The 27,927-nt window shown below is 33.5% G+C and overlaps 1 protein-coding gene across 1 annotated transcript; it reads left to right on the forward strand.

Annotated features, from left to right (window-relative positions):
* The first annotated feature begins 1,391 nt into the window (after nucleotides 1–1,391).
* On the forward strand, nucleotides 1,392–27,885 carry LOC139525388 (retinoblastoma-binding protein 5-like). The gene is made up of 16 exons (XM_071320700.1): nucleotides 1,392–1,453; nucleotides 2,278–2,303; nucleotides 4,300–4,472; nucleotides 4,662–4,802; nucleotides 5,076–5,163; nucleotides 8,261–8,332; nucleotides 9,655–9,764; nucleotides 11,690–11,809; nucleotides 12,601–12,754; nucleotides 13,318–13,389; nucleotides 13,684–13,801; nucleotides 14,949–15,015; nucleotides 16,559–16,658; nucleotides 17,672–17,801; nucleotides 25,312–25,436; nucleotides 27,676–27,885. The coding sequence occupies exons 1-16, from the start codon at nucleotides 1,435–1,437 to the stop codon at nucleotides 27,679–27,681; spliced, it is 1,521 nt and encodes a 506-aa protein (XP_071176801.1). The 5' UTR covers nucleotides 1,392–1,434; the 3' UTR covers nucleotides 27,682–27,885.
* Nucleotides 27,886–27,927: the final 42 nt, after the last annotated feature.

The following is a 27,927-nucleotide window of genomic DNA, read 5'->3' on the forward strand; positions in this document are numbered from 1 at the left end:
AGCACATATAGATAAGTTGAGTAACTAAAATGAGCTCAAAGCAGCAGAAGCACTATAGTAAAGAGAACAAAATAGATTTGCCATGCTGAAAATAAAGCATTAAACCAAAAATGATGAACAAAAATTAACTGGTTTTCAAGGCAAAACATTGGCATAAGCTTCAAGACGAAGAATTTGTCAAGTTCTTGAATTGATTTAAAGATGATTGCTTACGTAGCTCATCTGGCAGCTCATTCCAAAGCTTAGCACCCGCATACCTTAAAGATTGTATGTTGTATGCAGTTGTTCTTACATGTGGTAGTTCGGCTGAATTCTGGTATCTGAAAGAGTAAGTGTATTAAATCATGGAGTTAACAGGATAATCTTTATTAATAATTTTGCAACTTCAATAGCCAATGATCGCATTCTTCTTATTTTTAAAGATGGTAATTTTGATTTGCAGAGTAGATCTTCATAACTTATTGCATAGTCTTCATAGATAGTATGCTCTCTCTTTTCTTTTGCTTTTACAAACAGTTATTCGTATTACTCACAATGGACTTTCGTATGAATTACAATAGGCATCGCCTCATTCCCAAAAGGATTTCCTATACATGTATCTCCTGATAGGCTTTCGTATAACTGCAAATAAGCTTTTTTTTGTTACACCCAATACGAAATGATATTACTCTCAATAGGATTTCATATTTCTCCCAATAGGCTTTCGTGTTTCTCTTAATTGGCTTTCATATGATCTTTATATGCTTTCGTGTTTCTCTCAATATGCATGATATGCTTTGATCGTAATATGCTTTTCAAATTTGTATTACTCCCAATCGGCTTTTATTACTACCAACATTTTTTTTGGTGAATAAATCCCTATACAATTTCGTATTACTCTCGATAGGTTCGAATTATTCTCCATTTCCTTTCGTATTACTCCAAATTTATAGGATTTCATATCACTCTCAATGGGCGTTTTTATTATCCCAATAAGCTTTCAAGTCGTATTTCTCCAAATTAGTATTCGTATTACTCCAAATAGGCTTTCGTATGAATCTCAATATGCTTTTGTATTACTCTCAAGAGGCTTTTCTATTTCTACCAATACTTTTTTCATTTGTATGATCTTGTATATATCCCTATACACATCCGTATTTCTTCCAATAGGCTTTTTTTCTTTTCACTCAATGTCCTCAATAGGCTTTTGCATTTATTAAAGAATATTGTATTTCAAATTTTAAGCCGGTCATTTGCTTTAAATATATATTTGCGTACATCACCCAAAACATTTCAACCCCCCTTTTAATCATAGAATACCCCAAAGAAATAAAAAAATAAGCGTGTCATCTAAGATTCTTGTTTATAAACTCTATTTTTCTACCACGGAATTTATCCTTTACCGTCTTTGATCCCACAGCATTTCATTTTCAAAACTTCCGGAAAGCGGTCAAAATGAATTTAGAACTATTAGGTTTGTAAAATTATGAATTAAATGTCAATGTACACAACTGTTTGTTGATCAAGCATATAAAATTCATATAGATACACTGAATTTTGGAAAGCTACAATGCAATATGAGTTTAACACTGCTTTTATAGCTTTTCAGATTATGTCATTGTAACAAATGTTTTGTTTACATCTCGAATATACTGATCAAGTTTAGCATATTATAGATATATCAGGGCGGATCCAGTCATTTTCAAAAGATGGGTTCCAACCATATGTCCCCATTCAAATGTATTGATCGTCCCGAGAAAAAAAACAGTGTTTCGACCCCCCCCCCCCCCCCCCCCCCCCCCAGATCCAACACTATGCATGTACGTAGATCCCTCCTATTGCAAGGTACAGTGAAATCCATGTACACTCCCTATCAGGATTAATGGAGATATGTCACTAACATATTTACAATGTTCAATATTTACAAGGACAATTCCCACCCCAACACCAGGAAGTGTTAGGACACCAATGAGAAACTGTTAATATGGTGGTGGAAGCTGAAGTACTCAGAGAGAACCACCAGGCTGCTCGCAGGAACAGCAAACCCAATAGATGTAAGAAGATTGATCTCCAGGTCAAAATCGGGAGCAACTTTGACCAACCAGGACCCCATAGTACCCATTCTAGTTTAAACTCTGGTCTGGGTAACAGAGATGTGTATATTAAAATTACCAGCTGATTCAGGAAAAATAAAGTCCTTTTTAGTCTATGAGACCCAAAATTACATAATGACATGCACAGTGAATGCATTGCATTCCTTAAACATGTTAAATGAATGTTTGTTTCTTGTAATTTCAGAATCTTTTGGACAGAACTATCCAGAGGTAAGTAAATATGTTTAAATATGAAGTTGGGTAAATTATGTTTAGCAGAAGTGTTTTCTCAAAATTATATTGAAGTGTAGGCAACCAGGACATAGTTTTCAACAACAAAAAATTAAACCCCTATTGTTTTCAGAAACATACAGTAACAGTAATATTTTATAATAAAAAAATTGTGCCACCTTAAAAATAATCAGTAGAAGCAACAACACCTTATATCACTTTTGGAAAAAAATCACTTCCCTTCAGCAAAAAAAATAGATGTTTTCTTTCCCAATTCTGAAATAAAAATAAAATGTTCCCTTTCCTTCTATTAAACATATTTTTTTCCTTTCCCTTTTTTGACTGTTTTCTTTCAGAGAAAAATGAGAATAAAAACAATTTGTTACATAAAAATAATCATCTTGGCATCTTTCAGGTTTTTTTTACTCTTTATCAACAGAATTAAATTTGTTTTTCAAAACAACTTTTCAAATTTTTGTATACTACCAGACTTTTAAAAACCTGTTACAAGATGAGATACATCTGGAAAATAATTTATACTCTATCAAAATACGAATAAGATTGCAGAATATTATCATCTTTCAAAACCACTTTTCTGTTAAATTATAAAGCTCTGAGATATAACAACACATGTTTTTATGAACCGCACTTTTTATAGACTCAGCTGTCAATTTGTCAATATCCGGTTCTATTTTAAATGAAAGTGTACTGTTGTTTTGTCGACCTTCATACTGCAATACAGCTTTTCAATGTAAAGAAATAAAACCTGTAGCATCACAGACTGTCAAGAGTGTCTACAACTATTGTACTCTGATTCAATCGGTAATAAAAAATGTTGACTGTCAAACGGCAGGGAGAAATAACAATTTACAATCATGTAACTGATGACGACAATCAAAGTCTTGGTTTCAGGTTGTTTTACAAATATCCTTCACACAACTCTAAATGAACATAAATACATTACTTTTGTACAAGTTAAACGACTTTCATGACCGCAGGTTAAGTTTTCTAAATGTTTCAACTTGAAATGAAACTCCTGACCATGTTTGTTTTTGGTTCCGCCATTTTGTTTTTCATGAGGTTTTTTTTTTCCCTCAATATTCTTTGAAAAAACATTTTTTGACAGCGTTTTTACGCCTGATACTAAAATGTCGAATGCATTTGGTGTTTATCATAACATCTATAGAGCAAATGGGCCCAGAAACATGTATAAACGTTACTTTTACTGTTCACACTGTGACCGTCTAAAAATAGAAATCTATGTATCCTTAAGGATAATTTCGCCCTCAGCTCTGTGGTGCCAAAAGGATAATTTCGGCTCGCGCTCTAGGGTGCCATAAGGATAATTCGGTACGAAAGGTTTAAATGTTAAAATTGACTGTCTCATTTTCATTTCTGTAACTTGAGTTTGCATTGTGCAAATTTTATGAACTGCAATGGATTAAGCTAAGAAAGGAAACGCAGACAAAATTCAAATTTGGGCAGTGAGTCATTAACCCTTAAAGAGTTATGCCCCTTAGAACTTGGAAAATTGCAAATGTTTTCATACAGTGTATAGGTACAATAACTTAGAAACACATACACAACATACACAATGATAAGACAACAAAACTAGCAGACAAAATTTGAATTTAATTAATGAGTCACCATGGTCATTTATCGTTCTAGAGTTATGGCCCTTTTTAACTTTTTAGAATAGCAAGCCAGTGTTCTCCACAGATATTTCATTTAGCATCTTGGTAAACAGGGGAAATTGAAATACCATCTTAATTCTAAAAATTATACCATCACATCCATAACATTATCTATAAGAAAACCACTTCAGATAGCATCGCATTATCATGATGCATATCAGGCATATAAATAGTACCGTTTTAGACATAGCATTTTCCTTGTTCTCATTCTAGATTTAGATTTGAAAAAATATGTATATTCAGTGTATTCATTTACATTTTTTTTATATCCCGGTACATCTCATTGTTTTTTCTTCCCAAAGGAATTTGACGGAGCATTAGATTGTGTTAGTATAGCTATAACATGTGCATTCAATAGACATGGGACATTATTAGCAGTGGGATGTAATGATGGACGTATTGTTGTGTGGGATTTCCTTACGAGAGGGATTGCCAAAATCATCAGTGCTCATGTACATCCAGTTTGTACGTTGTGGTATGTACCAAATATATCAAATATTTTTTATCGATTGTTGCACTTGAAATTTGAAACCCTTTGGTTGTAGTTTATGTATATATATTATTTTTTTCTCTCGAAAGAACACCAGTCATTGAAATATTACTATCATTCTTTGAATATGCATGTGATATCTGAATACAATTTTAACAAATATTAATTTTTCAGTTGGAGTAGAGATGGACATAAATTACTGAGTGCAGCCACAGATAATACAGTATCAGTATGGGATGTTGTGGAGGGGGAGTGTGATAAAACATACAGATTTCCCTCCCCTATCCTGAAAGTACAATTCCATCCTAGATATAGGTAACTATATAACAAATGATACATGCATTCTAAGAGTCACACATGAACTGTGAATTACAGGTCACACATAAAGAATATTTATCAATATTGATAGTGTTAAGAGACATCCTATAAAAAAAGTTGTTTAATATTTTCTATGAGTGCTTTTTCCATCATTGTGTGTTAGGAATAATTTGAAGATGAATATTGATATGTTAGGATTTTTTTTAGCCACATTACATTTTGAATTTACCATTTTACTGTAGCTCAAAAGTGAGTTAACTTTTTTTGTAGAACACAGTTTTTAGTATGTCCAATGAAACATCCTGCAGTTAAAATGGAGATTGATGGAAAACACTCAGTTATTCCTCTTGATGATGATGTAAGTACTAAGTTATTCCTGCTTGACTATGCTATTAGTACATGTATATAGTTATTCCTCTTGACGATGATGCATGTATTCAATTTTTTGTTATGAATGATTGATAATTGTACCGGTATGTTTAAGGTGGTTCATTGGTACATGTATATATATTTTCTTTGGTAAAATGTTTATACTTTGTCAAAATGAAGGTTTTACCCTGCTTTTTACAAAAATAGGATAAAAGGTATGGGTCACCATGCTTTTTTTCAAGCTTCAAGTTGCATAGATCATTTATGAAAATACACTTCTTTGTGAATAAAAAATGTTAAAAAACATATTTGATTAAATCTTTATGTTAGATTTAGTTAAAGTAAGTTCCTTTGGTTAAATTTCGGTAGTATATTTTAGATAACTCTGGGATATTTAACAAAAAGATAGCAGTATGTGTTGTTGAATGTATCAACCAAATGTAATAATGACGTGTATTTACGGAGTTTGATCATAAACTAAAGATTCAAAGCATTACAGGAATACATCTGCTATTTAAGAGGCGCAGTAAATGCTCATAGGAATACCTACTACTTGTCGATACACTTTATCACCGAAACGTACACATATATTTTCTGTTACAGAAAAAGGCTTTTAACGAGTAACAGCAGATAAATTGGCAATGAGATTTTTCAAAAGACCATTTAATTAAATATGAAAACTTTTTCTTGATAAGATTGTGTGGAAGTGTAGTGTAGAGAGTAGAAACATTATAACTGTCAACAGTATTAAAAGGATACCAAGAGCATGTATTTCATCTAAAACCTATAAAGATTTGTTTACACTCCAAAATTATTGATACCATTGTTAGTCCCCTACCGTCTGTCCACCCGTCATTCTGGCAAATCAGTTTTCCAGACTATTTTTTCCTTCATGCTTCAATTTATTGATTTTATATTTGGTGTATTGTTTTATCATGACAAGTTACAGGTCAAGTTTGATTTTCACGATTAAAAAATTTTTGATACTTATTAATTACTAGATTTCTGTTCAAAGGGAAAAACCTCATTTTTAAAAAGATTTGTAAAAGACATTGTATTAAGATGAATTACATTTTAAATTTTTTTCCCTTTTCTTTAGTAAATTGTTAGAACTTAGTGGTAGGTTTGTTTGTTATTTTATGTAGTTTACACCACGTCGATGACAAGTTATAGATCAAGTTAGAATTCCATTCCATGATAGATATTTACAGAGTTTTTAAATAAAATATTAAAAGATGTGTATCATAATATGCTTCAAGAAAATAAAAAGAAAAAATTGTGTCACCAATCTTGTTTTAATTTCTTGCTTCAAGCAATTTCTTGAACATTTCATTTCAGAATTTTTGCCAAGCCTGCAACTTTTGTTGCAGAAAGCTCGACATAGGGATAGTGATCCGGCGGCGTTAGCTAACTTCTTAAAAGGTTTATATTTTAGAAGGTGAAAGACCTGGATACTTCATACTTTGTATATAGATGCCTCATGTTACGAAGTTTCCGTCAGTCACATGTCCAATGTCCTTGACCTCATTTTCATGGTTCAGTGACCACTTGAAAAAAAAGTTCAGAATTTTTGTAATGTTGAATTCTCTCTTATTATAAGTAATAGGATAACTATATTTGGTATGTGCGTACCTTGCAAGGTCCTCATGCCTGTCAGACAGTTTTCACTTGACCTCGACCTCATTTCATGGATCAGTGAACAAGGTTAAGTTTTGGTGGTCAAGTCCATATCTCAGATACTATAAGCAATAGGGCTAGTATATTTGGTGTATGGAAGGACTGGAAGGTGTACATGTCCAACTGGCAGGTGTCATCTGACCTTGACCTCATTTTCATGGTTCAGTGGTTATAGTTAAGTTTTTGTGTTTTGGTCTGTTTTTCTCATACATTATGCAATAGGTCTACTATATTTGTTGTATGGAATGATTGCAATCTAATTAAAAACCGATCTCTCATCGCTCCTGTTTCTGATATGTCGCGTGGGAGATCTAACGAAACCCGCTTTGAGGTCACATGTGAGTGACCTCGTAGGTGTGTCTTTTTCGACCAATGAAATTGAGTCTTCCACAATCTTGTAAGTTTAACGTAAGGCAAAGGGATGTAACTCATTTTATTTACGACAAAATCGTCAGTCATAATAATTCATAAACTTTTTTGATTGGCTTATTAATAGGTCGTCAACTCATTTGCATATCTTTATAAATTCATGACTTTTAGTTCACTCACATGTGACCTCAAAGCCGGTTTCGTTAGATCTCCCACGCGACATATCATAAACAGGAGCGATGAGAGATCGGTTTTTAATTAGATTGGAATGATTGTAAGTTGTACATGTCTAGCGGGCAGATGTCATCTGACCTTGACCTCATTTTCATGGTTCAGTGGTCAAAGTTAAGTTTTTAAGTTTTGGTCTTTTTATCTAATATTATATGCCAAAGGTCAACTATATTTGGTGTATGGAAATATATTATGATCTATATGTCAGTCTCGCAGGTTTTATTTGACCATGACCTCAATTGCACGGTTCATTGCACAGTGTTTTGGTCTATTTTTCTTGAACTATAAGTAGTAGGTCAACTATATTTGTTGTAAGGAAGCTTTGTTAGCTGTACATGTCTGCCTGGCATGGTTCATCTGACCTTGACCTCATTTTCATGGTTCATTGATCTTTGTTTAGCTATCTTGGTTATGTTAAGTTTATGTGACAGTTGTAATAAAACTTTATACTTAGGATTATCAACATAATATCAATGATTAGTAAAGAAGGCGAGACATTTTAGTGTGTGCACTCTTGTGACTTTTAGAGTTAGTTCCCTTTTAAAATGCAACAGTGAAAAATTTATTCAAACAAAAACAGAAAGTTGGTATTTGTTAAAACAATGAAAATAATGCAATGAATCACTTATTATTTTTTATTTCAAATGGTAGGTTTATTTACATGCAGAGTTTGTCAAAACTACAATTGAGATATGCAAAGGAAAAAAAACCTTCTATCAGTCCATTAATATTAGTGTCAACAAAAATTAATAAATGCATAGTAGTCAAATTTTCATACTTTTTGCTGTAATTTTTTTCTTTCTTTGTAGTCAGATTTAAACATCGTTGCATCATATGACAGACGAGGGACAAACATTTATACAGGAAATGCTAAAGGAAGGGTGAGTCTGTCTGTAAAAATTAAATGCAAAAGAAAGGATGGGTCACTATGGGATGAGCTATTCCTTGCTCAGGCAATCTGCTGAGTGAGATAGTGTGCATACTCCTATTTGTGCAATTTCTGAAAAATTCTGAATCCATTTGAACATTTTTAATAGTTTTAAAATCAAGAGTTGAAAATCTGAGATAATCTTTGGTAAGATTTTCTCTCATCTTTTACTCAGATGATTCTGTTCAAATCTTACGCATTAGTGTCTTTTATTTTCAAGTCTTACATTTTCTAGTACTAGACCTAAGCTACCATGAAAGATTCTTGTCAGGTCAAATTAAGGTATCTTTATAGAGTTAGAAACTATGGCAAAATATAGACACTGATATATGTAAAATGTTTTATATCATTGTTCATATGTCTAATCATATGAGAATTTACAAATTTGACCAAAATATACCAACTAAACAATGTTCTATTGTTTGTCGATGAGTCTTGGAGTGAACACATTTTTGTTATAAATCTTATTCTTACTTTCTTATCATTTTGTCAGGTGCATGGTCAGGTATTGCACAAAATACTCAGGTGGATTTATTATGTTGAATATCAATTTGTGTGGGTTTTGTGGTTACAAGTGAACCATCAATTTAAATGTTCAACTTATTACAAATTTTACATAGATTTTGTATGCAGAGATCGGCAAAATCATAGATTCAAATTTCCACGAAAAATGCAAGTTTTCATCACCCACGTAAATAAATGAATCCAAAGTATGAAAGTCTCAAAGTCTAGGTCCCTTTTAGCAATTTGAAATTATTTGAATGTTAACATTGAAATACAAATTAAATATGACATAACATTTGATGGTTATTACTTTATATTATGTGATTGTGATAATATATTTAGTTCAGAATGTAATGTTGCATTTTAAATTTTTTATTCCCTGACAGAGAGGAAATATGTATATGGCATGAATGGTAAATAATACTGTTGTGTTATTCTTAGGGCTATTCCGGAAAAAAATGTATGGGGGGTTGGGGGGTTGGAAGGCACATTATATTAATAATACATGGGTGATGAGCAACTTTACACACTATAATGCACTATAATTCTCAATTACAACTGTCTGGGTGGCGGGTGCCGACAAAAACTGCCTTCCAACCCCCCATACATTTTTTTCTGGAATAGCCCTTAGTTATTTACACATGTATTGAAATTATCTAATAAATGACTAATTGATGGATATTATGCTGTTTTATTTGTTGTCGTTGCTCTACTAGTGATTTCAAGACTATTTTAAAACAGATATTAATTTTATTGTTTATATTTTTTCAGATCCTTGTATTTTCTGTATCAGATTTAAAGTTACTAGCATCATTTAGGGTAACAACAGGAACATTAAATACAACAGCAATTAAATCTATAGAATTTGCAAGAAGGGGGAGGTAAGAATAATTGCTTATATAAATAGTAACAAAAGAAGTACAATGTTTTCAATATTTTTATGTGAAAGCTTGATCATATGGCACACATTAGAATAAACTTATAGAAGCAAAATGTTGATTTTCTGCATATGAAGAACGAGCTGTGAAAAAATGGCTTCAAAAGTTTTCTAGTTTAAAAAAAGAAAAAGAGAACATCTTTAATTTTATTCCACAAAAGTTAAATATAAAAAAAGAAGATTGGTATGATTGCCAATGAGACAACTGTCCTCAAAAGACCAAAATGACACAGACATTAACAACTATAGGTCATCGTACAGCATTCAACAATGAGCAAAGCCCATACTGCATAGTCGGCTATAAAAGGCTCCGATAAGACAATGTAAAACAATTCAAAGGAGAAAACTAACGGCCTTATTTATATAAAAAAAAAGTTTAGTCAGAAGTGATAAAGTATCAGCATCTGAATTCTTGAGGTATTATTTATTTTTTAATTGATATTTTTATGCCCCACCTACCATAGGTGGTAGAATTACCTTTTCTGGTCTGTATGCATTCATCTGTAAGTCTGTTTTTCATCAAGTTAAAGTTTTGGTTTAAGATAGTTTGATGTGAAATTGAAGTCACATCAACATAAAACTTTAAACAAATGATCATTATGATGTACTTGCTAAAAAAGCTGTAATAGATCCCAATTTAAGGTTTTGGTAATTATTAAATGTTTCAAAGAACATACACATGTAATACCAATTTAAGGTTTTGGTAATTATTAAATGTTTCAAAGAACATACACATGTGATACCAATTAAGGTTTTGGTCCTTATTAATTGATTCAAAGAACATACACATGTGATACCAATTAAGGTTTTGGTCCTTATTAATTGATTCCAAGAACATAGACGTGTAATACCAATTTAAGGTTTTGGTCCTTATTAAATGTTTCAAAGAACATACACATGTGATACCAATTAAGGTTTTGGTCCTTATTAATTGATTCAAAGAACATAGACGTGTGATACCAATTAAGGTTTTGGTCCTTATTAAATGTTTCAAAGAACATACACATGTAATACCAATTTAAGGTTTTGGTCCTTATTAATTGATTCAAAGAACATAGACGTGTGATACCAATTAAGGTTTTGGTCCTTATTAATTGATTCCAAGAACATAGACGTGTGATACCAATTAAGGTTTTGGTCCTTATTAATTGATTCAAAGAACATAGATACCAATTAAGGTTTTGGTCCTTATTAATTGATTCAAAGAACATAGACGTGTGATACCAATTAAGGTTTTGGTCCTTATTAATTGATTCCAAGAACATAGACGTGTGATACCAATTAAGGTTTTGGTCCTTATTAATTGATTCAAAGAACATAGACGTGTGATACCAATTAAGGTTTTTGGTCCTTATTAAATGTTTCAAAGAACATACACATGTGATACCAATTAAGGTTTTGGTCCTTATTAATTGATTCAAAGAACATAGACGTGTGATACCAATTAAGGTTTTGGTCCTTATTAATTGATTCCAAGAACATAGACGTGTAATACCAATTTAAGGTTTTGGTCCTTATTAAATGTTTCAAAGAACATACACATGTGATACCAATTAAGGTTTTGGTCCTTATTAATTGATTCAAAGAACATAGACGTGTGATACCAATTAAGGTTTTGGTCCTTATTAAATGTTTCAAAGAACATACACATGTAATACCAATTTAAGGTTTTGGTCCTTATTAATTGATTCAAAGAACATAGACGTGTGATACCAATTAAGGTTTTGGTCTTTATTAATTGATTCCAAGAACATAGACGTGTGATACCAATTAAGGTTTTTGGTAATTATTAATTGATTCAAAGAACATAGACGTGTGATAATTCGCAGCAGAAACTAATTTTCTGATAACCCATCTTCTCTTTTTTAGTTGTTTCCTGGTAAATTCAGCGGACAGAATAATCCGAGTATATGAATGTGGTGAAGTATTGGCTTGTGGTAAAGATGGGGAACCAGAACCTGTACAGAAACTACAAGATCTCGTTAACAAGTAATTAACTACCATTAACATATTCTACTAGCACTTTCACTAGAGTATAAAATCATATTCACCATTCACGTTGATACCATCAGTTGTTTTACATTAGTTTTTTATGTCCCTGTTGTGGTAGAGCAGGCCTTAAGTGTTACACTTGTCAGTGCAGTCTGTCCCTCTGCCTGTTTTGTATGTCACCAAAACTGGTTCCGTTCTCATGATGTAGTTTGTCTCAACCAAATGTTATAAAACTTACACACAATGTTTAATACAACAAAACATAGATCAAATTTGAAATAGGGTGGCATCACTTTTACCGTTCATGAGTAATGCCATTTTATAAACACAAAAATTGCTGAATTTTTCATTTCAGTTCTCTATCTCAACCAAATGTTATGAAACTTATACACAATGCTTCTAATCACAAAACTAGGTGAAGCATGAAGTTGACTCAAGCATAAATGGGGGCATCTGTGGCCCATAGAGACATTCTCAATTTGATTTAAAGTGGTACCTAACACTACAGGGAGATAACTTTGTAAAGTCAGCTAAACGTTTTAATTATGTTGTGTTGTAAAAGGAAAATTAAGCTTCTCAATGATCAAAATTGGTGTTTGTCAAACTGCTATATAACCAGTGTAATTTTTCTGACAAAATTTTTGAAATTTATATATTTTTGTTAAAGGATCAAAGAAAATGACTAAATTTAATGAAAATTAACCGAGCCAAATTGATTTTAGTGAAAGTGTTGGTACAACCTTAACTTATAGTATCATATTATTATTATTTTTCAATTTGCATTACAGAACATTATGGAAGAAATGTTGTTTTTCTGGAGATGGTGAATACATTGTAGCTGGATCAGCGAGACAACATTCTTTGTATATGTGGGAAAAAAGTGTGGGAAACTTAGTCAAAATATTACATGGAACAAAAGGAGAATTATTATTGGATGTTGTGGTTTGTATAATCATTTTATTTCTTAAAACGAAACAAGAAAATTTTGTATTCCTTAAAAACTAAATTGATTAATACACTGTTAATAAAATAATGCTGAATTTACCACAGAGTTTAAGTCTAAAAATTGACTGTAGGGCTGAACATGACTCAATCATTTTTTGGTCAGACATTTCAGATGATTGATCAAAATGACTGTTTTAGACTAATGTATGGAATTATTAGTTTAAATCTAATGTGTTCAGTTCTTCTCCCAAATTACAAATAAATGATGTAAAAAAGGAAATAATTAATGTTCTTAACTGCAAAATTTGTGTCAGTCTTTATGGTGATACCTCTTTGACTGAATTCTCAAAGCCCACCCTCTTGATACAGAACTTATGATATTCCATATGTCATGTGTGTGGGAGGGTAGGAAGGGACTATCAAAATATCCCTACAACCAAGAACCATTTAATGCAGAAGTAAAGATAAGTTAAAAAATATACCAAAATTGTTACTTTGAGGAATATCATTTTATAAAACTATAGTGTTTACTTAATTAATAATCGTATATTTAATTTCAGTGGCATCCTGTTAGACCTATTATAGCATCCATATCCAGTGGTCTGGTATCTATATGGGCTCAGAATCAAGTGGTAAATATACATTGTAAACATTAGTGAGGAGTTAATACAATATTGATGGTGAAATATGTATAGATTATAACATGGCCTTTTCCATATTGGCCCTGGTATCATCCAGAGACTCCCATATCGGCCTCGAGGCTTTAGCCGAGGGCCGATATGGGTCGAGGGATGTAGATACCATATTAACATGTTTTGTATAAAAACTGGAGTGCATTTACACCAGATACTCTATTTCAAATATGTATTGTAGGAAAACTGGAGTGTATTTTCACCAGATTTTAAAGACTATTAATATGTTTGTAGGAAAACTGGAGTGCATTTGCACCAGATTTTAAAGAACTAGACGAGAATGTAGAATATGAAGAAAGAGAATCAGAATTTGATATCGAGGATGAAGACAAAGAAAAAGAAGAAACAAAAGGTAGCGTAGAAACAGAAAGCTTTCAGTCTACTATTAACATACATCAGAAGAAACTCTAATGACTACAAGTAGAAAGACGTAAAACATAAATCAGAAGAAACTCTAACGAGTACAAGTAGAAATAAATAAATGTAAAGTAGTTTAGATATTTGAAACTTCTTTCATTTTCCTATGACATTTTCTTACGTTATATTTCAGGGAGTTTAAGCTGATGTTAAAATCTATGTGATTCTGCTTTGCAGTACCTTACAAACGACATTTCTTTCATATGTCGACCTTACTTTATTTCATTTAGGTAATTATTTTGGCGCATTACATTTGCATGCATTTAGGGATTAAATTTATTTACATTTGCGCGCATCTTTTGATTACATTTGCACACATTTATTTAACGGGTAAACTCAGGAAAAAAATAAAGATAATATAAATGAAAATAATTCAAAAAAATATAAATGACTATAATTTGTTAATTTTCATAATAAATATGATTATGAATTATAAATTTTGAAGATATTGGTTTCAAATTATATATTGGTCATATGGATTTTAAGAAAAAATAAAAAAAACTATGATAAATCAGTTATAGCTTAAGACATATATGTAACTTCTTGTGAATATTTCAAAGTGAATAGTAATAGTGTTTCAACAAAAGAGATCGCTTTAAATTAGTAAATGATTTAAGTTAGTTTGTAAAGTTGCGTCAAGACACACACATGGAGTTTCTTTTAAAAACAAAACAAAATGGGGAATGAAAAAAATTAATAAAACGGACTTATCCTGCTTGAAATCCCACTTCCACCTTCTCGTTGTTGAGTAAGAGACTTTGTGCTTGTAAATCATTGAATAAATAAGAATTATTACCTATATTTACCTGAGTTTACCTGTCAAATAAATGCATGCAAATGCAATCAAAAGCTGTGCGCAAACATATTCATTTTTGCACGCAAATGTTATGGTTATGCGTGCAAACGTAATGCACGGAATTATTTATAATATGTTGAGGAAACTTCATCCTGAAAATCAGATATCCTATTGCCACTTTTGTCTATTTCCAATTATGTGATTAATAATTCTTAACATTTTACTTTTTTCTGAGTAAATATAAAAACAACAATTGATAATTTCATATATGAAACATGTATTTTAGGACCCTATGATGAGGACATTGAGGTGGATGTAACAGCTATAGAACCTATACAGGCATTTGTCAGCAGGTATGTATAAAGAGATATCTGTAATGTATAAAATTTGAAGCTTTACAGACAAACATCAGCAGTTTTACTGTTGCAAATTAATTTAATCGGCAACATGAAGTGGAAATAACAAATCATTTAACTTTATTTAGTCATTTTTCAGTGTAATATTTTCATCAAACATAAAAAATTCTGTGAAATGATGTTATCTTCTTTGGCACTTAAACTACGTGTCAAACATAAACCCTGGGTGTTTTCTGACTTCTTGATCACCTCAAAATTTGATAAAATTAGATAAAAATAGGATTTTCAGTGCAAAATGTGGGATTTTTGCTTATAGTTGGAGAAAATACATGTCAATACATTCTAGAATTCGATGTTGGCTTCCTCAGTGACAGGCATGGAGATAGATTTTTAGCTCACCTGTCCCGATTATTATATTAAAAGCATTTAGAGCAAATCTGACGTGGGTAATATTGTTTATCAGGTCAAGATCTATCTGCCCTGAAATTTTCAGATGAATCAGACAACCTGTTGTTGGGTTGCTGCCCCTGAATTGATAATTTTAAGGACATTTTGCTGTTTTTGTTTATTATCTTGAATATAATTATAGATAGAAATAAACTGTAAACAGCAATAATGTTCAGCAAAGTAAGATCTTCAATTAAGTCAATTTGACCAAAATTGTCAATTGACCCCTTAACGAGTTATTGCCCTTTAAAGACTTTTTTCACAATTTGTTCATCATGTTGACTTACTTTAAAAAATCTTCTCCTTTGAAACTGCTGTATCAATTTCAGCCAAACTTAGGCTAAATGAGTTTTAGAGTATCTAGTATAAATTTTATATTTTATTTCCTTGTATGTCAAGAAACATAGCTCCTATGGCTAAAATAGAACATAGGAGAAAATGATTATTTTTTTTGGCTTTTGAAGAAAATAGGACGATCCAAAAAACATTTAAATAAATTGAAAAGCCAAAATAATCATTGATGAGAGATTTAACCAAAAGAATTAAGGTTAGCGATTCAGGCTCTTGAGAGCCACTTGTTATGCTTATTGTCATCCAATCAGAACCATTGATTCAAAATTATTACATTAGAATACACAGTCTTTATGTTTATAATACTAGTTTTACAATTATTATATTGCTGTACTTGTTTTTTATTTATTTGTTTTTTGAATAAGATATTGTTTATAAATAAAACTTATTTTCTGCCAAAAATAAAACTATACAAAACAATCATTCTCTGTCCTCCTCCCCAACCTCCCAAACCACCTTTCAGTCATTCATGCAAATATTTATATTGGAATTGATATAATTTGAAAATATGAGTATTTGATGAAGCTGTTTTCAATCAAATATCCTACCTTAAGGAAGTATCTCTGTTAACAAAAGTAACAAACAAATGGAGTTAAATAAATTAATAAGTGATACATTTATGCTTTTCAATTAGTAAAAAAAATAATTAAAAAGAATATAAAGCTGTGTATAATTTTTGTAATAGTATTGCCATTAAGTTGAGACTGATGATTTTTGAATTTGCCTGATAATTTGATTACAGTGATGAAGAAGATGAAGATGATGATGCCTTGTTGTATTTACAAGTAACACCAGAGATAGATGAACCAGAGGAAGGTTGGCCATCTACTACAGATACTAATGTACGTAAAATAACTACTCATACCAAAGCCATATAGTTTTCACCTTCAACATAGCTTCTTCAACATTGCTTTATTTTGGGATAACAAATTGGGGTTCTATTAGACAAACTAAATCAATAATGCTGTGTGGGATATAGTGATTGTTTGGGTTTTGTGGTAGTACTTTGCTTTTGTAGAAAGACATGTGTATATTTCAAACTGTTTACTATACTGCTATTTTAGAAAAAATGTAGGGGGGGGGGGGGGGGGGGGGGGGGTTGGAAGGCAGTTTTTGTCAGCACCCGCCACCCAGACAATTGTAATTGAGAATTATATTGCATTATAGTGTGAAAAGTTGCTCTGATACCTATCACCCATGTATTATTAATACAATGTGCCTTCCAATACATTTTTTTCTGGAATAGCCCTGACTAGAGATGTTATGCATACAAAGCATAATAATCATATGTCGTTACAATATGTTACGTTAACAATAAGAGTTGAATAAGTTATTGTCTCTGTATTGTGGCTAATTCGTAATAGTCATCATGAGATTGAACCTGTAAAACACTAAACAGATAATAAAACATCTTAAGATATCAACCTGCCCAAAGGTGTCTAAGGGGCTGTTTGGTCTAATATTTCATCCACAGGAATCAATAGCCTGTCAAAGCTGAGGTTTGTGTGAAACCCTATTTATGTCAAGGTTTGTTTGACTCTTAATCCAAAAAGGATTACCATTTTTCCTGCCAGAAGTCTGTGTTACTTCCAACTACTCTGTCTACCAATAAAACTGATGTCACAATGATGTCGATGTTTAAACCCCACTTAAGTTACACAACTATATCCAAGTAACTTAAGTGGGGTTAAAACATGGAACAGACGAACACAAAACTTAACCATGTATAGAAAGTTTCAAGAAGCAAGTTATTTTTTATCATTATTGTTTCATGTTAGATTTGTTGGGAATACCATGTTTTGTATACTTTGGAATTATTTTAATGCAAATGTATTTTTTATTTTATTCCCAACAGGCACCTGAAGATCAAAGTCAGAATGAGAAAAAAAGAGGTCATAGTCAATCAAGTAATGCTCCATCACCTAAAAAGAAAAGAACCAAAAGTCAGGAAATATCAATCAACCTCCCCAATGCTCCATCAGAAGGTAGGAACAAAAAGTTAAGAGATGTCAATCTACCTTTCCAATGCTCCGTCAAAAGGTAGGAACAAAAAGTCAAGAGATGTCAATCAACTTCCCCAATGCTCCATCAGAAGGTAGGAATAAAAAGTCAATAGATATCAATCAACCTCACCAATGCTTCATCAGAAGGTAGGAACAAAAAGTCAATAGATATCAATCAACCTCCCCAATGCTCCATCAGAAGGTAGGAACAAAAAGTCAATAGATATCAATCAACCTTCCCAATGCTCCATCAGAAGGTAGGAACAGACAGTTAATAGATATCAATCAACCTCCCCAATGCTCCGTCAGAAGGTAGGAACAGAAAGTTAATAGATATCAATCAACCTCCCCAATGCTCCATCAGAAGGTAGGAACAGAAAGTTAATAGATATCAATCAACTTCCCCAATGCTCCATCAGAAGGTAGGAACAAAAAGTCAATAGATATCAATCAACCTCCCAAATGCTCCATCAGAAGGTAGGAACAAAAAGTTAATAGATATCAATTAACCTCCCCAATGCTCCATCAGAAGGTAGGAACAAAAAGTTAATAGATATCAATCAACCTCCCCAATGCTCCATCAGAAGGTAGGAACATAAAGTCAATAGATATCAATCAACCTCCCCAATGCTCCGTCAGAAGGTAGGAACAGAAAGTTAATAGATATCAATCAACCTCCCCAATGCTCCGTCAGAAGGTAGGAACAGAAAGTTAATAGATATCAATCAACCTCCCCAATGCTCCATCAGAAGGTAGGAACAGAAAGTTAATAGATATCAATCAACTTCCACAATGCTCCATCAGAAGGTAGGAACAAAAAGTCAATAGATATCAATCAACCTTCCAAATGCTCCATCAGAAGGTAGGAACAAAAAGTTAATAGATATCAATCAACCTTTCCAATGCTCCATCAGAAGGTAGGAACAAAAAGTCAATAGATATCAATCAACCTTTCCAATGCTCCATCAGAAGGAAGGAACAGAAAGTTAATAGATATCAATCAACCTCCCCAATGCTCCGTCAGAAGGTAGGAACAGAAAGTTAATAGATATTAATCAACCTCCCCAATGCTCCATCAGAAGGTAGGAACAGAAAGTTAATACAAATCAATCAACTTCCCCAATGCTCCGTCAGAAGGTAAGAACAAAAAGTCATAAAATATCAATCAACCTCCCCAATGCTCCATCAGAAGGTAGGAATAAAAAGTCAATAGATATCAATCAACCTCACCAATGATCCATCAGAAGGTAGGAACAAAAAAAAGTCAATAGATATCAATCAACCTCCCCAATGATCCATCAGAAGGTAGGAACAAAATGTCAATAGCTATCAATCAACCTCCCCAATGATCCATTAGAAGGTAGGAACAAAAAGTCAATAGATATCAATCAACCTCCCCAATGCTCCATCAGAATGTAGGAACAAAAAGTCAATAGATATCAATCAACCTCCCCAATGCTCCATCAGAAGGTAGGAACAAAAAGTCAATAGATATCAATCAACCCCCCCAATGCTCCATCAGAAGGTAGGAACAAAAAGTCAATAGATATCAATCAACCTCCCCAATGCTCCATCAGAAGGTAGGAACAAAACGTCAATAGATATCAATCAACCTCCCCAATGCTCCATCAGAAGGTAGGAACAAAAAGTCAATAGATATCAATCAACCTCCCCAATGCTCCATCAGAAGGTAGGAACAAAAAGTCAATAGATATCAATCAACCTCCCCAATGCTCCATCAGAAGGTAGGAACAAAAAGTCAATAGATATCAATCAACCTCCCCAATGCTCCATCAGAAGGTAGGAACAAAACGTCAATAGATATCAATCAACCTCCCCAATGCTCCATCAGAAGGTAGGAACAAAAAGTTAATAGATATCAATCAACCTTTCAAATGCTCCATCAGAAGGTAGGAACAGAAAGTCAATAGATATCAATCAACCTCCCCAATGCTCCATCAGAAGGTAGGAACAAAAAGTCAATAGATATCAATCAACCTCCCCAATGCTCCATCAGAAGGTAGGAACAAAAAGTCAATAGATATCAATCAACCTCCCCAATACTCCATTAGAAGGTAGGAACAAAAAGTCAATAGATATCAATCAACCTCCCCAATACTCCATCAGAAGGTAGGAACAAAAAGTTAATAGATATCAATCAACCTCACCAATGCTCCATCAGAAGGTAGGAACAAAAAGTCAATAGATATCAATCAACCTCCCCAATACTCCATCAGAAGGTAGGAACAAAAAGTCAATAGATATCAATCAACCTCCCCAATGCTCCATCAGAAGGTAGGAACAAAAAGTCAATAGATATCAATCAACCTCCCCAATGCTCCATCAGAAGGTAGGAACAAAAAGTCAATAGATATCAATCAACCTCACCAATGCTCCATCAGAAGGTAGGAACAAAAAGTCAATAGATATCAATCAACCTCCCAAATGCTCCATCAGAAGGTAGGAACAAAAAGTCAATAGATATCAATCAACCTCACCAATGCTCCATCAGAAGGTAGGAACAAAAAGTCAATAGATATCAATCAATCTCCCCAATGCTCCATCAGAAGGTAGGAACAAAAAGTCAATAGATATCAATCAACCTCCCCAGTGCTCCATCAGAAGGTAGGAACAAAAAGTCAATAGATATCAATCAACCTCACCAATGCTCCATCAGAAGGTAGGAACAAAAATTCAATATATATCAATCAACCTCCCCAATGCTCCATCAGAAGGTAGGAACAAAAAGTCAATAGATATCAATCAACCTCCCCAATACTCCATCAGAAGGTAGGAACAAAAAGTCAATAGATATCAATCAACCTCCCCAATACTCCATCAGAAGGTAGGAACAAAAAGTTAATAGATATCAATCAACCTCACCAATGCTCCATCAGAAGGTAGGAACAAAAAGTCAATAGATATCAATCAACCTCCCCAATATTCCATCAGAAGGTAGGAACAAAAATTTAATAGATATCAATCAACCTCCCCAATGCTCCATCAGAAGGTAGGAACAAAAAGTCAATAGATATCAATCAACCTCCCCAATGCTCCATCAGAAGGTAGGAACAAAAAGTCAATAGATATCAATCAACCTCACCAATGCTCCATCAGAAGGTAGGAACAAAAAGTCAATAGATATCAATCAACCTCCCCAATGCTCCATCAGAAGGTAGGAACAAAAAGTCAATAGATATCAATCAACCTTCCCAATACTCCATCAGAAGGTAGGAACAAAAAGTCAATAGATATCAATCAACCTCACCAATGCTCCATCAGAAGGTAGGAACAAAAAGTTAATAGATATCAATGAACTTAACCAATGCTCCATCAGAAGGTAGGAACAAAAAGTTAATAGATATCAATCAACCTAACCAATGCTCCATCAGAAGGTAGGAACAAAAAGTCAATAGATATCAATCAACCTCTCCAATGCTCCATTAGAAGGTAAGAACAAAAAGTTAATAGATATCAATCAACCGCCCCAATGCTCAATTAGAAGGTAGGAACAAAAAGTCAATAGATATCAATCAACCTCCCCAATGCTCCATCAGAAGGTAGGAACAAAAAGTCAATAGATATCAATCAACCTCCCCAATGCTCCATCAGAAGGTAGGAACAAAAAGTCAATAGATATCAATCAACCTCCCCAATACTCCATCAGAAGGTAGGAACAAAAAGGCAATAGATATCAATCAACCTCACCAATGCTCCATCAGAAGGTAGGAAGAAAAAGTTAATAGATATCAATCAACCTCCCCAATGCTCCATCAGAAGGTAGGAACAAAAAGTCAATAGATATCAATCAACCTCCCCAATGCTCCATCAGAAGGTAGGAACAAAAAGTCAATAGATATCAATCAACCTTCCCAATGCTCCTACAGAAGGTAGGAACAAAAAGTCAATAGATATCAATCAACCTCACCAATGCTCCATCAGAAGGTAGGAACAAAAATTCAATAGATATCAATCAACCTCACCAATCCTCCATCAGAAGGTAGGAACAAAAAGTTAATAGATATCAATCAACCTCCCCAATGCTCCATCAGAAGGTAGGAACAAAAAGTCAATAGATATCAATCAACCTTTCCAATGCTCCATCAGAAGGTAGGAACAAAAAGTTAATAGATATCAATCAACCTCCCCAATGCTCCATCAGAAGGTAGGAACAAAAAGTTAATAGATATCAATTAACCTCCCCAATGCTCCATCAGAAGGTAGGAACAAAAAGTTAATAGATATCAATCAACCTTTCCAATGCTCCATCAGAAGGTAGGAACAAAAAGTTAATAGATATCAATCAACCTTTCCAATGCTCCATCAGAAGGTAGGAACAAAAAGTCAATAGATATCAATCAACCTCCCAAATGCTCCATCAGAAGGTAGGAACAAAAAGTCAATAGATATCAATCAACCTCCCCAATGCTCCATCAGAAGGTAGGAACAACAAGTCAATACATATCAATCAACTTCCCCAATGCTCCGTCAGAAGGTAAGAACAAAAAGTCATAAAATATCAATCAACCTCCCCAATGCTCCATCAGAAGGTAGGAACAAAAAGTCAATAGATATCAATCAACCTCACCAATGCTCCATCAGAAGGTAGGAACAAAAATTCAATATATATCAATCAACCTCCCCAATGCTCCATCAGAAGGTAGGAACAAAAAGTCAATAGATATCAATCAACCTCCCCAATACTCCATTAGAAGGTAGGAACAAAAAGTCAATAGATATCAATCAACCTCCCCAATACTCCATCAGAAGGTAGGAACAAAAAGTTAATAGATATCAATCAACCTCACCAATGCTCCATCAGAAGGTAGGAACAAAAAGTCAATAGATATCAATCAACCTCCCCAATATTCCATCAGAAGGTAGGAACAAAAATTTAATAGATATCAATCAACCTCCCCAATGCTCCATCAGAAGGTAGGAACAAAAAGTCAATAGATATCAATCAACCTCCCCAATGCTCCATCAGAAGGTAGGAACAAAAAGTCAATAGATATCAATCAACCTCACCAATGCTCCATCAGAAGGTAGGAACAAAAAGTCAATAGATATTAATCAACCTCCCCAATGCTCCATCAGAAGGTAGGAACAAAAAGTCAATAGATATCAATCAACCTTCCCAATACTCCATCAGAAGGTAGGAACAAAAAGTCAATAGATATCAATCAACCTCACCAATGCTCCATCAGAAGGTAGGAACAAAAAGTTAATAGATATCAATGAACCTAACCAATGCTCCATCAGAAGGTAGGAACAAAAAGTTAATAGATATCAATCAACCTAACCAATGCTCCATCAGAAGGTAGGAACAAAAAGTCAATAGATATCAATCAACCTCTCCAATGCTCCATTAGAAGGTAAGAACAAAAAGTTAATAGATATCAATCAACCACCCCAATGCTCAATTAGAAGGTAGGAACAAAAAGTTAATCGATATCAATCAACCTCCCCAATGCTCCATCAGAAGGTAGGAACAAAAAGTCAATAGATATCAATCAACCTCCCCAATGCTCCATCAGAAGGTAGGAACAAAAGTCAATAGATATCAATCAACCTCCCCAATGCTCCATCAGAAGGTAGGAACAAAAAGTCAATAGATATCAATCAGCCTCACCAATGCTCCATCAGAAGGTAGGAACAAAAAGTCAATAGATATCAATCAACCTTTCCAATGCTCCATCAGAAGGTAGGAACAAACAGTTAATAGATATCAATCAACCTCCCCAATGCTCCATCAGAAGGTAGGAACAAAAAGTTAATAGATATCAATTAACCTCCCCAATGCTCCATCAGAAGGTAGGAACAAAAAGTTAATAGATATCAATCAACCTTTCCAATGCTCCATCAGAAGGTAGGAACAAAAAGTTAATAGATATCAATCAACCTTTCCAATGCTCCATCAGAAGGTAGGAACAAAAAGTCAATAGATATCAATCAACCTTTCCAATGCTTTACAGAAGGTAGGAACAACAAGTTAATAGATATCAATCAACCTCCCCAATGCTCCATCAGAAGGTAGGAACAAAAAGTCAATAGATATCAATCAACCTTTCCAATGCTCCATCAGAAGGTAGGAACAACAAGTTAATAGATATCAATCAACCTCCCCAATGCTCCATCAGAAGGTAGGAACAAAAAGTCAATAGATATCAATCAACCTCCCCAATGCTCCATCAGAAGGTAGGAACAAAAAGTTAATAGATATCAATCAACCTCCCCAATACTCCATCAGAAGGTAGGAACAAAAAGTCAATAGATATCAATCAACCTCCCCAATGCTCCATCAGAAGGTAGGAACAAAAAGTCAATAGATATCAATCAACCTCCCCAATACTCCATCAGAAGGTAGGAACAAAAAGTCAATAGATATCAATCAACCTCCTCAATGCTCCATCAGAAGGTAGGAACAAAAAGTCAATAGATATCAATCAACCTCCCCAATGCTCCATCAGAAGGTAGGAACAAAAAGTCAATAGATATCAATCAACCTCCCCAATACTCCATCAGAAGGTAGGAACAAAAAGTCAATAGATATCAATCAACCTCCTCAATGCTCCATCAGAAGGTAGGAACAAAAAGTCAATAGATATCAATCAACCTCCCCAATGCTCCATCCTCCATCAGAAGGTAGGAACAAAAAGTTAATATATATCAATCAACCTCCCCAATACTCCATCAGAAGGTAGGAACAGAAAGTCAATAGATATCAATCAACCTCCCCAATGCTCCATCAGAAGGTAGTAACAAAAAGTTAATAGATATCAATCAACCTTCCCAATGCTCCATCAGAAGGTAGGAACAAAAAGTTAAGAGATATCAATCAAAGAGAGACGAAAGATACACATAGATTGAAAATAAACTGACAATGCCATGGCTAAAAATAAAAAGACAAACAGACAAATAATAGTACAAGACTAAACATAGAAAACTAAAGACTGAGCAACATGAACCCCACCAAAAACTAGGGGTGATCTCAGGTGCTTCAACCTTCCTTATGCTCCAGATTTTAACAAAAATTTCAATATGCCATATTTTTTTTTAGATAAGCAAATCAGGCTCCATGGAGCATCTTGTTCATAATATTAGCACGTCACTATTAATTGAATTCACTCCACAAGCAAAAGATGCTGGTGAATAGTGTTGACAAAATATATCAGATCTGATTTGTCTACATTATAAGACAGTTAGACTGTTACAAAAATCATCAAGAGTATAACTGATCATGACTTTGCTGTATTTTTGAGGTTTAGGCAATTTCTTGCCTGAACTGTTTATATAATCTCCAGATCTTCAGCATCTGAAATTCACTGAGGAATAATGTTTTGCAAGGGGCAGGACATCTAAGATAAGAATAAGGATAATTAAAAACTAACTCTGCATTAACTTTACTGAATTCAAGAATGTTATAATATGTTAGGGCATTATTCAATGGATAAGCTGTCAGTTGTGATATCTTCCTTATTAATTTTTTCAGAAATCCATCCATTGCTTAATGTTAAGAAACCAACAGACAAAAACCAGCAGAAGAAAGTGAGTCGAACAAACAAAGGAAAACCATCAAAGTCAGAGAAATCAAAACACAAATACAGATCAGATGAGGTAAATTTAATTAGATATTTATTGTGTCACCTGACCGTGTCTTGCTGGGCTACTATTAATATTTGTTGGTGTAGTTGTCCTTGCTACGTTTTATTAACGGAGTGTCTATTCGTCCGGCTAGCCGGACGAATAGTTAAAAATCTCTATTCGTCCGGCCATCCGTCTGCAGATGCGCAAACCTTCGATATCAATAAAAGTGTCATGTGACGCGGAAAGTGTCCCGGATGAGGTGTCGGATAACACACGCGGTGTCGGATAACACACGCGCGTATGCAATGAACGTTTTGAGAATTGGAGATCGTGATTTATATTTAGAGATGTCATAGAGAAAACCAGAGAGAATGTGATTGCTTTAAACAAATTTCTATAGGAGTGATTCCAGAACAATAGCGTATCTATAATACTAAAATTACGAGGTCCAATTTGTCAGCCGTCATCACGGCGGGTAAAAACGACAAGTCAAAGAATTCAACTCTATATATAACTAATATAGGACAATGGTGTAGATTAAAAATTACACCACTCCAGACCCTTCTGTTTTCCACATAATTAATATTGTCAATAATTAACAAGTTCCGGGTCGAATCCGATACCGATACCAATAGTATATTCACCTGTTAGCTATTACCTTATCTGTACGTTCCGCATTTGACAGGCGCACCACCAAACGGTGTATTTAGGATTTTGCTATATACACGGGTCATAATCAAAGGGCTGACACTACTAAATTCAATCATTGTCAAATTGTTCCCTATTGTAGTTTTATTCAGCAATCAGCAAGACTTTCTAAGATAACGAATATAGGACAACGGTGTTGATTAAAAAATACTCCATTCCGTGATAGCCAGGACCTTTTGTTTTCCAAATAATTAATATTACCACTGAATAATTGATAAGTTCCAGATCGACGGGCTCAAGCAGAAAGATTTGAAAGCAGAGAAAACTGTGTATCTTATAATCGACATGACTTTATCAGATGACAATACTAATTACTAAAATAAGGCTTAGGCAAAGTTATATACTTTAATTCAGTCACGGACCCGCGATATCACGGGTGTGTACTTGTACATGTTAACTGTGAGGAATAAGCCTGAAATCAAAGTGAAATTGATGATTTACCCCCATTTACCTTATGGACGCATTCGGAAAAAAGTACTATATCATGCATTATTTTCAGTTATACTACAACGGAGATATATGAACATACTGATATGCCTGGACTGGGAATAAGACACCAGGGTTGGGGAATCCCCCCTTTTTTCTGTTGTATCTAATACACATTTTTTTCTAAAAAAATCTTATCGAAAACACAATCCTACTTTTGGGGACAGGTTACACGTGCCTGACCTTTTCTCTAATTTCCTATGAAATAAAAATCGCCGAACAATTTAAATGAAGGATCGTGCATAATCATATGAGGACCTTACTTTAACCAAACTTCACAGAAACAATAAATTCAGGATTTTTTGGATTCAAAGATGAAGCCAATAATGATTGGCTCGACTATTTGCTTTACAGGAAATTCATAGGCAGAAGAACAAAAGAGAGAATCATTTCTGCCCTCCCTAACCCAACTTTAGGATATTAGAACAAAAAAATCTGAATCAAATGTATAGTTTTTTTTATTATTAGAATGAGATCTTTTTCATAAAATGATGTTAGCTAATATATTTTGAAACAACTCGTGCTTTATTTAAAACCTTCAAAACACGATGTTATATCTTCATCATTATATTTTTGGCGGGACAAATAGCGAAAACCCGTACAAATGCTATTTGTCCGGCTTGCCGGACGAATAGCCACTGCCTTTTATTAATCTGCTACTCCATGCATATGGCTTCACAGAATTGGCAGAGATTCTTATACAGGACATTATGTTGTTTACCATGTTTACCTGTGATTTTAATTTTTGATTATACTAGGATTTTTTTTATCAAAGTTTCTTTGGTTTCAAAACTTGGTCTTGAACTGCATAATACTGAAAGTGTGCACTAAATGACAAAGCTATGATACTGCTAATATATATATATACATTTACCTCTCACATTGAATTTAAGTGTATTCATTGATATTGTCTTTGTTTTGAGGAATTTCTGAAGTTATGTTTGTCTATACATATAAGTTGCTACACTTTTAAAGTCATGAAAGTATCATCTTTGATGTCACAGTATTCAATTGACATTTCCACTAAATTTGACAAATTAACACAATTTATAATAATAAATGTTTTTCTTTCCAGATATGAATGGTCAAGGCTTTTAATGTGATGTTGGAAAAAGTTCTTTGTCATTTGACAGAATATTAGTGAGTGATACCGTTCCAAGACAAATACCTGTATGAGCTAGATATGATCAGATATAAAATACAGACTACTGGACATTTTATGGGCATATAGATAACAACTAGATCATCCCCATATTTATTATGTAAATAAATATAATGAAAACTGTGACAATTACTTCATTATTGTTGTTTTTGTGAAGCCTGCGAC

The sequence above is a fragment of the Mytilus edulis genome, chromosome 5 (assembly GCF_963676685.1).
Source record: "Mytilus edulis chromosome 5, xbMytEdul2.2, whole genome shotgun sequence".
Lineage (NCBI taxonomy): Eukaryota > Metazoa > Mollusca > Bivalvia > Mytilida > Mytilidae > Mytilus > Mytilus edulis.